The 12,934-nt window shown below is 42.9% G+C and overlaps 1 protein-coding gene across 1 annotated transcript in view; it reads left to right on the top strand.

Annotated features, from left to right (window-relative positions):
• The first annotated feature begins 4,685 nt into the window (after positions 1-4,685).
• The window catches only part of LOC139540777 (calcium/calmodulin-dependent protein kinase type IV-like), a 35,472-nt gene continuing 27,223 nt past the window's right edge, over positions 4,686-12,934 (top strand). The window contains exons 1-5 of the mRNA XM_071344734.1: positions 4,686-5,638; positions 8,404-8,482; positions 8,559-8,621; positions 8,915-8,997; positions 9,643-9,715. Of these exons, the coding sequence (XP_071200835.1) occupies positions 5,532-5,638; positions 8,404-8,482; positions 8,559-8,621; positions 8,915-8,997; positions 9,643-9,715 (405 nt within the window). The 5' untranslated portion in view covers positions 4,686-5,531. The remainder of the gene's footprint in view (positions 5,639-8,403; positions 8,483-8,558; positions 8,622-8,914; positions 8,998-9,642; positions 9,716-12,934) is intronic.

Here is a 12,934-nt window from a genome sequence, read left to right as displayed (position 1 = left end):
CCGGACCGTAGATCATCGCCGGAGGCTCTGGACTGAGAACCCCTGCTGAAGGCTCCGGACCGTCGCTGGAGGTTCCGGACCGCAGACCGTCGCTGGAGGTTCCGGCGACAGTTCCCGGTCCGGAGCTTCCGGCGACGGGCCGCGGTCCGTAACATCCAACGACGGGCCGCGGTCCAGAACCTCCAACGACGGGCCGCTCCGGACCGGGAACTGTCGCTGGAAGCTCCGGACCGGGAACTGTCACCGGAAGCTCCGGACCGGGAACTGTCGCCGGAAGCTCTGGACTGTGGAGGCGCACTGGAGGCCTGATGCGTGGGACTGGTACCGGTGGCACCGGGCTGATGACACGCACCTTAGGGCGAGTGCGGGGAAGAGGCACAGGACGTACTGGACTGTGGAGGCGCACTGGAGACCTGATGCGTGGGACCGGTACAGGTGGTACCGGGCTGATGACATGCACCTCAGGGTGAGTGCGGAGAGGAGGCACAGGACGTACTGGACTGTGGAGGCGCACTGGAGATCTGATGCGTGGGACCGGTATAGGTGGCACCGGGCTGATGACATGCACCTCAGGGCGAGTGCGGAGAGGAGGCACAGGACGTACTGGACTGTGGAAGAGCACTGGAGACCTGATGCGTGGGACCGGTACAGGTGGCACTGGGCTGATGACACGCACCTCAGGGCGAGTGCGAGGAAGAGGAACAGGACGGACCTGACTGGGGACACACACTTGAGGGAGAGTGCGAGGAGCAGGAACAGGACACACCTGACTGGAAAAGCGCACTTGAGGGAGAGTGCGAGGAGTTGGCACAGGACATACTGGGTTGTAAAGATACACTGGAGACCTGGTGTGTATAGCCGGCATCAATTGTTCTGGAACTTTAACACACATTTCAGGACGAGTACGAGGAACTGGCACAGGTGGCATCGGACAGCTAACACGCTTCTCAGGGCGACACTACAAAAAAACTAACCGTGAAGCTCAAAGGCTATGTGCCCTAAACAAAGTCAACGTCCCACAAACATAGGTGGAAAAAAGAGCTACCTAAGTATGGTTCCCAATCAGAGACAACGATAGACAGCTGTCAAAACATAGAAATAGAAAATCATAGAAACACAAAACATAGAATGCCCACCCCAACTCACGCCCTGACCAAACCAAAATAGAGACATAAAAAGGATCTCTAAGGTCAGGGCGTGACAATTATTGATAGTTCTTCAGTAACAAATAGTTGTTCCTACATAACAACCAGGATAATTCAGTACTCTTTATATCACTACTACAAACCAACTATCAATGGGTAATTACCAAGTTCCTACCTGGTTGTTGCCGTCTTATTTCGCTGTTGCTTCCTGGTGCTTTCCGGAAACAACAGCACTGTGCTTAATTTAGCAAAAATATGGCTTTGACACCTAATTTGACATACTACTATGAACATCATATCAAATCGTATTGGTCACATACACATGTTTAGCGGATGTTATGTTGGTGCTCATGGGTCCTTTTAGATAAAAATACCTTTTAAGACTTTTTCTAGTCTATGTTTTTTAAGACCCCTTTTCCATTTGTTTGACCAGAAATCAAAGCCATTACTTGTTCCTCATTTTTATGATGGAAAAGGGTTGAAAAATGTATCTATGCCTTAATTTCCCCCAAATATACTCAGCTTTCATTTGACACCCAATTTGAATTGCTCCTAAGAACTTCACATGTTGGTGCTCCTGAGTCCTGTCCTTTGACTTGGGAAATGACCATTTGCAAAACGAAAGTCACATGAATGTTTCCATGATTTTCTCTCCAGAGTCAGAAAGAAAAACAGAGCATAGTCACCTACACCCAGCCTGTGAATGAAGAGCGACAACTCAATGTTTAATCCATCACATTTCAGCCAGGAACCTCGGAGAGGCGATAATACAGTCTGAACAATGTAAAAAGCTCTGAATGGAATGAAAATGGTCTGGATTCAGTTGAAATGATGCTGCACAGTTTTGGCAATGAGGGTGCTCATGGCATAAAAGGTAAGACTGCATTTCAACAGGATAATAATGCGAGTTACAACAATTCTAGGGAGAGAGAATGTTTTTGCAATGATACCCGTAATGTTCCCCTGATGTTTGAGTGTCCAGTTTCCAGTTAGTTATGGGAACATTCTATGTATGTTAGCAAAACCTCCGGAGAACCTATTTAGCATGTTTTGGTGTTAGAGTTAGGAGAAGATTCCCTCAATGTCAAACAGAACTTACCCAGAATAAGGTTAACATTCTCAGAATATGCAATATTAATGTTGTCCAGTTTTCTGAGGGTTAGGAGAATATTCCATCAACGTCACACCAAACATAGAACATGGTTGTCATGTTCTCAGAATATAAGACATTAATGTTCTAGACACGTTTCATGGGAATGTTACAAGAACCTTCCTGTGTCCAATGACATTTAAAACATAGGAAGTTCTGTCATAGTCCCCTGGAGATTTTTGTCTAGTTCCCAGCTAGTTCTGGGGACATCCCTAAATATTTTTTTAGGATGTCACTTGATGGTCCCACACCACCCATTGTTACTGTTGACGAGCCCATCAAGGCCCTGCTGATTGGTGAACCATACTAACCCAATTGACAGAGTGAAAAGAAGGAAGCCTGTACAGAATAAAACTATTCCAAAACATGCATCCTGTTTGCAACAAGGCACTAAAGTAATACTGCAAAAAATGTGGCAAAGCAATACAACTTTTTGTCCTGGATACAAAGTGTTACAGTATGTTTGGGGCAAATCCAATACAACACATTACTGAGTATCAATCTCCATATTTTCAAGCATAGAGTTGGCTGCAGTATTTTATGGGTATGCTTGTAATCGTTAATTCCATAAAAAATCTGTCGTTTCTAGCTACAATAGTCATTTACAACATTAACAATGTCTACACTGTATTTCTGATCATTTTTGTGTTATTTTAATGGACAAAAAATGTGCTTTTCTTTCAAAAACAAGGACATTTCTAAGTGACCCCAAACTTTTGAACTGTAGTGTATATATAATTCCAAAAATAAGTCCAAAAATGGATGTAGCAACTACAGATTGCCCCTTTAAGTCCTTAATTTAGCAATAAAAGCCACACTTCTATTCCATAGACTGAGATCCGCACTGTGCAGCTGTGGCAAGAGAGCATTTTTCACTGGCTGACTGTCCACTGGTTTCATAAACAATGATTGATAGGCAGTTTAAACTTCTTGAAATCAACAATTATTGGGTTCAAATACACATTTAGGTTTGTGAACAACCATCCACAACAACCACAATCAATAAGGCGCAAATACGTAGCTAAATGAGAGCAGCAGTGTGATTCGCATCAATGAGCTATGTAGATAGCAATAATAAGTGATGTCCGTATCGCCGTAGACTACACCACTGCTGTCATTCACCACTGCTGTCATTCACCACTGCTGTCATTCACCACTGCTGTCATTCACCACTGCTGTCATTCACCACTGCTGTCATTCTTACCTTCAAGCGTTTATTCAAGTTGGATAATCTTTGGATACCAACAGTAGTCGTACCATTCGAAGACATAGCTTGGACTGTAGCCTACAAAAGCATATTCCTGCTATTTTCCCGCGATCCATCAAACCCATTTGGTGTTTCATCATAGTTGTCTCTGACTTCTGGTCACACTCGCTCAGGTGGCACAAACTTACATTTGCGCCCTTTTTCAATGTTGAAAAAAAGAGAAGTGTCCAAGATTTTTTTCGCAACCTCCTTTCTCAATTTAAAAGTAATCCTCTAAGTAATCATCTAGTTTTTCAAAAGTATCTGTAATCTGATTACAATATTTTTGCTGGTAATGTAACGGATTACTGTTACCGTTTTTTTAATCCCTTACATGTAACGGATGTAATCCGTTACTCTCCAACCCTGCATACCCGTCGTGCGTTATTGTTTATTTCTAGTATGTTAATTGATCATGAAAAGCATGCAGCTACTTGCTGTATAACTCTGATGATAGAGCTAAATGTGGAATAATCGTTAATGTGTCTTTCTGACTATGCACTTCAAGAGGTGATGATATTAAAACCAAATAGTTATCAAATGTATTCAGCAATCCCCTCGAAAACAGCAAGTAGTTGTCAATGGTTTTAGCGGAGCTGGAGTTATCCTTGCCCCCCAGCAGTCAAATCGAACGCTCTACACCATATTGATAACGACCTATAATAACCACCGAGTTGATGCGGGGAAGTGTCCATATTGCCGAACTCAGCATGCATACCGTACACAGCAGAACATGATTAGTACATGAAACAATCAGACTATTACTCTATAATTTCACCCCTTTCTAGTAAAGATAATGAATACAAATATTAGACATGGGGTTCCTCCACACATCAGTTAATTAAAAGACATTGCCAGCATTGTTGACATCCAAAATCAGTCGAGTATTTTCAGAATGGTCTGCTCGTTGAAATGTAAGGTTGCATATACCCAATACAATGCCATATGTGGACCAAGGCTTTACATGTGGGATACACGCATAATAACATGGTTTTGATTGACTGTTTTGACTTCCAATTGCACCGTAGATTGTGTTTGCTGTGAATGCAACTGATTGGAAGAAATCTGTGGAGGGCGTGGAGCTGAGATTACAGATTCCCTCTAGCCCCCCAACACCAGCCTAACCGCCACCACCCACCCACCCACCCAACCCAAACCGAGGATGAAAGAAAGACCAAATATTGTATAGCGTGCAGATCATTGGATAGGCGTTCATAAAGACCAATAGTGCAGCTTGCATCAGCCGCGAGACGAAATCTATATTTGCCAAATTGTGGGACAGCAACTACATAAACATATTGACGGATCATGATTTAATTAGTGCCATAAAGCTTTCTACCTCGGACCATGGAATATTCTTTGTCACGAACCTCAGACGCTATTGCTGATATCATGGACAATTGAGGTGCTTCGTTGCATGATATAGTAATGTTTTAATGAGTGAGCTGTCGTGGGTGAGATTGTGCTGCAGAAGAACAAACTAGGCTACTAGGTTTATGGATTCGGGCACTCACACAGGGAGGCCTGATGGAAGCTGCGACACATTTGGATATGACACAGTAAACTTCGAGTAAAGGATAGTTATGAATGCGCGAATGAAAATGTGTCGATATATTGCAATAATATAATAATAATGGGTATTTTTTGTAATGTGTAACATAGCATAGTGACTACGCGTGAGATGTAAAGCGAAGCCTGCAGGATTTTGATATCGGAGCTGACTATATATTTCGCTGCTTTACTGGAAACGTAAACATCCGGATTATCTTTGATCTTTGACTTAATATAACGGTGAGAGTAGTTAACCAAAGACTAGTTATCTCTCGTATGCTTTGGCGTGGGGGAACTCAACAACACAGGACTAATGCATTCTCTTCCTTCTACTTAAACGGAGAATTACGTTTTAATCTTAAAAAGAGGGCAAGTAGTGTGAGTTTGGGCTTTGCGCTCCTCAGGAATCCTGTGTGTTGTGTGATTGGCCAACATCAACATGCCAACCTCACGCTCTGGTGCCACCCCGGTGGAATACTGGGTCGATGGCTCGCGCCGAGATGTCTCCATGGATGAATTTTACACCATGGGCCCAGAACTGGGAAGGTAGAGTACTGTAGTCTGTGCCTTTATTGACTCCAATGCATACAGTAAATACCACCAGCATTCATAACTACTGCAGAAAAACATATCAGTGGAATTTCATCCAATGGGATGTAGTATTTCATTACATTATGGCTATAGCTAAAGTGTACATTTTGAATTACCATGTTTACAATTTCATTATTTATCTACTGTGTATATCACATGGATTAGGTTTGATTCTCTGACAGGACAGACAGAACACATATTTTAGACCAGTTCAGTAAAAGGAATCAATTGCATGCATAGTTCAGCACCATGGACAGCTCCTCCTGTTAACAAGTGACAATTTCTCTCCCATCATCTCACCTCATAAGTAGCCTACTAACATGATGCCAAGACACAATCAACATGTGTCAATACATGATCTTCACTCTGTCAGGGGGGTAACCAGCCCACTGTGTTTGCTATGGATATGGCCTCTCATTGTAATGGGGGCAACACATGGCCTAGCACTGGACAACAGTGAAACGTGAAGGGATTAGTGCAAGTATGGAGGAAACAGGTGTTACGCACCATTTTCAGAGGCTTTATATTGAATCTCCCACTATGTCTGACCCCTCCCCTCCATCCACATGAGTCTGGCTTAAGTACACTCTTACATCACATCCAGATTGACAATGTCAACATGTCAATATTTGTCACTTGGAGTGGGTGTCAGTGGTCTGTTGACGTTTGGGGGTCTGACTGACAGATGGAGTGGCAATTGGAGCCCTTCTGGGTATTCATGCGTTTGATGAAGACATTCGTCAGCAGGCGTAAACAACGATATCCCACCATGTCCATGGTTCTGACAAAAAAAAAACGGCTCACTGTAATTGCTAATTCACACTATAATCCATGCCAAGCAGAGCTGTACTGGGCTGGCCTGGTTACACATCCGCAGCAGTTGCTGGGACAGTGTGTGAGAGACTGTCTGAAACAGCACAGTGCAGTTAGGGTTGGCCATATAATGTGAATCAGGTGTAATATTTCCGTTGGTTATACCGTGGAACAGGTGAATGCGTCAGAATGAACCACCAATGCACCTGTGCCTTTATATTAAACCTTATTTCACGCCACACTTAAATGTATTAACCGTTCTCTTCTCCTCACCTGCAACTGCATGTATAATGGACAGGCACCCATTTTGTCACTTCGGGAGTTCTGTGTGAGACTGAAGGGAGAGATCTCACTGTCAGTGGTATAACAAACTGTATACCAAGCTTTCAAAAAGCTGCCCATACGTCCCTTTAGAGGACTCAAACACATCACACTAGATCCAAATCAAATAATATGGTCATTACTTAAAGTAGGCCACTGTTTGCTAGAATTAAGCAGTAACAATTGAACACCAACAGCGCATATTGACTCAGATACAGACGTTTACTGAATGAATCATCTGTGATCGACATTTGAGGATCTATCTACAGTCGGTAGATCGATCGGAAACAATAGGCCAGTTCAGCCACTGGTACTTGCTTCATGCACGTAAACATACACAACTTACTCTCAGCTTCCCCCAGCCTCCCCATATAAGGGTGTGCACAGTTGTTAGGGGTCTACTTTTCGAGGAGAGTTGCCAAGGAGACCCTACAGCTATGAGAGTGGTGTCGAGAGGGCTGGGGGATGATTATGCCTGGATTGTATTAGCACTAGCCGGACTGCTGGAGAAACGGAGAATAATTTCCTAAGCAGGGCAAATGCTGAGTGCCCCCATAGGGATACTACTGAGGGGAAGTCCCAGATTAGATAGCTGCTGGCTGCTGCCAGTACTCCCTCCGTATTCCACTGTGTGGTTTTATTCTGACCGCCCTCTTAATAACGACCTAGTTCAGTTTTACACAATCGACATCCGATTCTAATTGACCAAAATACCAGTTTTGCTGACGGTATTGAATAGTAATGATTGTACACATGTACATATTGATAGCTCACTTGAAGATGGTATACCGGTATCGAAGGGATTAGTAAATCCCGAGAAAATACTATTGCTCCAAAGGCCCATAATTCTTCAACGGCTCAATTGAATTTGAACACGCATTGATAAAAAAAAAAATAATCTTTCAATGTTGAGATATGCCAAAATACAGATATGAAACAGTGGGACTCTACTGATGAACCTATATCATATAGATAGAGCACCAAAACACATAACCATCTGTATGTGTGAGGTCATATAGACTGTTCAAGTGAACCAAGATACATGTGGTGCTCCAGTTGTCCCAGGCAACCCACAGCTCAGCTGCTGCTGTGTCTTCTGCTACTACTGCGTTCCCTAGTTCGAAATAATGACGATATACGTTGGGCCAGGGCATTATCTCTAGATTTCCAAGTAGATTGAAAAGCAACAGACAACACGAGACAGCCCAATCACGTATTAACAGATTACCCACGGTTTCAGCTCATACTTAGTGCTACCCTCTGCCCTCTCATGTAATCGTGTCATGGCTTTGAAATGCTTTCTTTCCCTGCATGTTTTCCTCCACAACGGGTTTTACTTAGCAATGTTAGCAATAAGCGCGTAGATGGATTCTGCATCTAATGGTTCACCGTGGAGTTGTTATTGTAATGGTTGAGATGGATGTCAGCTTATGAATGTTACGTTGATGAGCAAATGACATTATACTTACACTCAAATAATGATTCACAAGCAGTTCATGAGTCGAACTTGAGATAAAATGCTGAATCATTGCACTGTGGAGAGAACCGTATGATCATAGTCGTTGACTGATTTATCTTCTTCCTAGGGGGGCCACGTCAGTGGTGTTTCGCACTGAGGAGAAGAAGACACAGAAGCCCTATGCTGCAAAGGTCCTCAAGAAGACTGTGAGTCCATCGGCCATTTTATAGTTATACTGACAGTATCATAATGGGGCTCTCATTCTCATTCTTCCCATTTCAGATCGACAAGAAAATAGTGCGGACTGAAATTGGTGTCCTGCTGCGACTTTCCCACCCGAATATTGTAAGAGTTCACTTTATTTTATCCCAGACACCGCTGAAAAAACATTAAAATTGTATCTTTTCTCAGACCATGACATGAACAATAGTGGTGCCTTATTGTAGGATACTAGCAACTTCAATGTTTTTTGATATGTTGTATTGTTAAAAAAAAGAAACGTTTCTAAGAATGTGAACTAAATGAACATTAATGGTGACTTCTTTAGTAACATGAATGTTTTTTATTATGTCTTTGTCAACATTTTTGGGCGAGTTCTCAATCTCGTCTTCCCCTCTACCTGTGGTTTTGGACCTCAGATCCGCCTGAAGGAGATCTTTGAGACAGAGACAGACATCGCCCTCATCTTGGAGCTGGTGACTGGAGGGGAACTCTTTGACAGGTGCTTACGCCCAAAATATACCCCCCTTACGACCCCGTCTCCACCCCATATCCCTGCTGAAATTGGTTTCACTTCGGCGGGGCCAGAGGTGGAATCAGTGGCCTCAGTCAGTCCCCCCGTTCCATTTGCCTGCTTTGTCATTAGCAGCAATTTATGACACAGGAGTTATTGAGATGTAGAGCATAAATGGAATAGAAAATTACATTTGTAATGGCCCTCACCAACACTGTTGCCAGGAAACGAATTAGAACACTGTGGTTGGAGCAAATACCCCACAATACCAGTATCGCAATATTTCTTCCATGGCAAAAATGAAAACACAAAGCACACTATTTGGTCCTTTAAAAACCTGCTGTTTGTAAAATACTGTGTGCTGTAGCTTGGAAAATAATTAAATGTGACTCTGGATGACAACATAATGTTTGTTCCCAACATTTGGGCTGTTTTCCCTGAATAAATTCAACTCGCTTCGTGTTTTGTTTCCTTGCCACAATACTAACGAGTAATGCGGTACTGGTATCGTCCCGGCTCTATTATTTTCCCTCACTACAGAGTTGAGGGACCACTCTCTTCCAAAGTGGGCTATTTGAACTCTGTGTAACGTTTTGACTGTGTTTGACCGTTAGTCTCTTTCTGCCCTTTTAGGATCGTGGAGAGAGGGTACTACAGTGAGAGAGATGCTGCCCATGTCATCAAGCAGATTCTGGAGGCAGTGGCGGTAAGATATGTGATTGAATGGCCACTGATGGGCTATTGAGTAGAAATGTGCCTTATTTCACCAAATGCTATGGAATTTGCTAAGAATTCTGAGATGCACAGCACCCCTCTATGCAGAGAAGAGAGAGTAGAGATGCTGTTGCTGCTACAGTGGGGCAAAAAAGTATTTAGTCAGCCACCAATTGTGCAAGTTCTCCCACTTAAAAAGATGAGAGAGGCCTGTAATTTTCATCATAGGTACACTTCAACTATGACAGACAAAATGAGAAAAAAAATCCAGAAAATTACATTGTATGATTTTTAATTAATATATTTGCAAATTATGGTGGAAAATAAGTATTTGGTCAATAACAAAAGTTTCTCAATACTTTGTTATATACCCTTTGTTGGCAATGACAGAGGTCAAATGTTTTCTGTAAGTCTTCACAAGGTTTTCACACACTGTTGCTGGTATTTTGGCCCATTCCTCCATGCAGATCTCCTCTAGAGCAGTGATGTTTTGGGGCTGTTGCTGGACAACACGGACTTTCAACTCCCTGCAAAGATTTTCTATGGGGTTGAGATCTGGAGACTGGCTAGGCCACTCCAGGACCTTGAAATGCTTCTTACGAAGCCACTCCTTCGTTGCCCGGGCGGTGTGTTTGGGATCATTGTCATGCTGAAAGACCCAGCCACGTTTCATCTTCAATGCCCTTGCTGATGGAAGGAGGTTTTCACTCAAAATCTCACGATACATGGCCCCATTCATTCTTTCCTTTACACGGATCAGTCGTCCTGGTCCCTTTGCAGAAAAACAGCCCCAAAGCATGATGTTTCCACCCCCATGCTTCACAGTAGGTATGGTGTTCTTTGGATGCAACTCAGCATTCTTTGTCCTCCAAACACGACGAGTTGAGTTTTTACCAAAAAAGTTCTATTTTGGTTTCATCTGACCATATGACATTCTCCCAATCTTCTTCTGGATCATCCAAATGCTCTCTAGCAAACTTCAGACGGGCCTGGACATGTACTGGCTTAAGCAGGGGGACACGTCTGGCACTGCAGGATTTGAGTCCCTGGCGGAGTAGTGTGTTACTGATGGTAGGCTTTGTTACTTTGGTCCCAGCTCTCTGCAGGTCATTCACTAGGTCCCCCCGTGTGGTTCTGGGATTTTTGCTCACCGTTCTTGTGATCATTTTGACCCCACGGGGTGAGATCTTGCGTGGAGCCCCAGATCGAGGGAGATTATCAGTGGTCTTGTATGTCTTCCATTTCCTAATAATTGCTCCCACAGTTGATTTCTTCAAACCAAGCTGCTTACCTATTGCAGATTCAGTATTCCCAGCCTGGTGCAGGTCTACAATTTTGTTTCTGGTGTCCTTTGACAGCTCTTTGGTCTTGGCCATAGTGGAGTTTGGAGTGTGACTGTTTGAGGTTGTGGACAGGTGTCTTTTATACTGATAACAAGTTCAAACAGGTGCCATTAATACAGGTAACGAGTGGAGGACAGAGGAGCCTCTTAAAGAAGAAGTTACAGGTCTGTGAGAGACAGAAATCTTGCTTGTTTGTAGGTGACCTAATACTTATTTTCCACCATAATTTGCAAATAAATTCATTAAAAATCCTACAATGTGATTTTCTGTTTTTTTTCTTTCTCATTTTGTCTGTCATAGTTGAAGTGTACCTATGATGAAAATTACAGGCCTCTCTCATCTTTTTAAGTGGGAGAACTTGCACAATTGGTGGCTGACTAAATACTTTTTTGCCCCACTGTATATGTTTTGTCTTTCACTATGGTTGCATCATCTTAACACTTATTTTTCTTAAAACTGCCTTGTTGGTTAATAAGGGCTTGTAAGTAAGCATTTCACTGTAAGGTTGTTGTATTCGGCGCATGTGACAAATGAAATTTGATTTGATCTACAGTAGCTTCAATAGAAAACAGGTCAACATGGAGCTGAGAGACTTTTCAGTGTTGTCATTTTGATGAAGCTTGTTCAGTTGAGACGGGTCTCTTATCCATACTTTGCATAGGGAAATACACATACTTTTAGGCTTAATATTCAATTTGTTTCAGGTTTGGTCTTATCTGTGGCCTTCTGTGTCCAGTCACTGCACATACTTCTAAAGTCATAATCACATTTTAGCATGAAGTTCAATATGCTTCAGATTTCATATTTCCAGTGAGCTAGTATGTGCAGTCAGTCAATGCGCTCTGTTGCAGGCAGCGCTGAGCCCTGTTTCAGGCAGAATGATATCTCCCAAAAATAGAGGATGATTATTTAGTCAGTTGAAAATGCCACTAAACATTGTTTTGGGGTTTAAGACTTGGCAATGGCACCAATGAATGTTAACCAGAAGATTAGTGTGAGAGACTTTATTTAGAAATACAAATGTATTGTAATCCCAGAATACAAGCAGCTAAGGGCTTGGCTGGACACACACACACACACACACAATGTGGTAGATGTGGGTCAGATGTGGCGTCGGTCTCAGCTAGAGGAATGACGGATGTGTGTGTGAACGTACTTGTGTTTGAGTGACTGTGTGTGTGTGTGTATCCGTGTGTATGTGTGTTTGGTGAGCTGAAAGTGTGAAATAATCCTCTCAGAGAGCCATAGCAATTCTTTTTAACAGCCTCTTAATCTTCTGACCAAGAGAGGCAGCAGGCAGCAGGGATGTGGGCTGCCTGTTATGTAACAGTGCTAGCGAGTGCGTGCCTGTGTGACAATGAACCAAGCCGCTGCTGTGCGGCCCATATGGCCACTGCTTTCGTTTTCTAAATAAGGATGTGACAAGTGGAGAATTTTTATTTATTTAAACAGCAATTTATTTATCGGTTTTCCCCGTTTAGAATCGTATGCATTTTTCTTATCGTTCCATGTGAATTCACAATGCAAAATATGGTCCTACTGCATCCGATTGCATATGACCACTAGGGGGCAAATGACGTTCTTTCTACTCGACAACAGAGCTCGCCTTGTAGATACACACAGCGAGGCGTGGCTTAACGTGCCACGCCCCTCGAGTAGGGTACAGCCGTAGGGTACTCCCGTTACTCCCATGTAATTAGCCTAACTTTGGTGTCATCCTAAGATAACTAGTGACGCTTCGTCATTTCAAGAAATGTTTTCAGCAGCTTCACGTGTCGTTATTAACACACTTGGCAGTCACAACAACAAATTATTTGCATGATACTTATTCTACCACTCTAATTTGTTACCCGACCTGCTAACACTGA

This window comes from Salvelinus alpinus, chromosome 16 (assembly GCF_045679555.1).
Source record: "Salvelinus alpinus chromosome 16, SLU_Salpinus.1, whole genome shotgun sequence".
NCBI lineage: Eukaryota > Metazoa > Chordata > Actinopteri > Salmoniformes > Salmonidae > Salvelinus > Salvelinus alpinus.
This window is presented reverse-complemented; position numbering and strand designations above follow the sequence as displayed.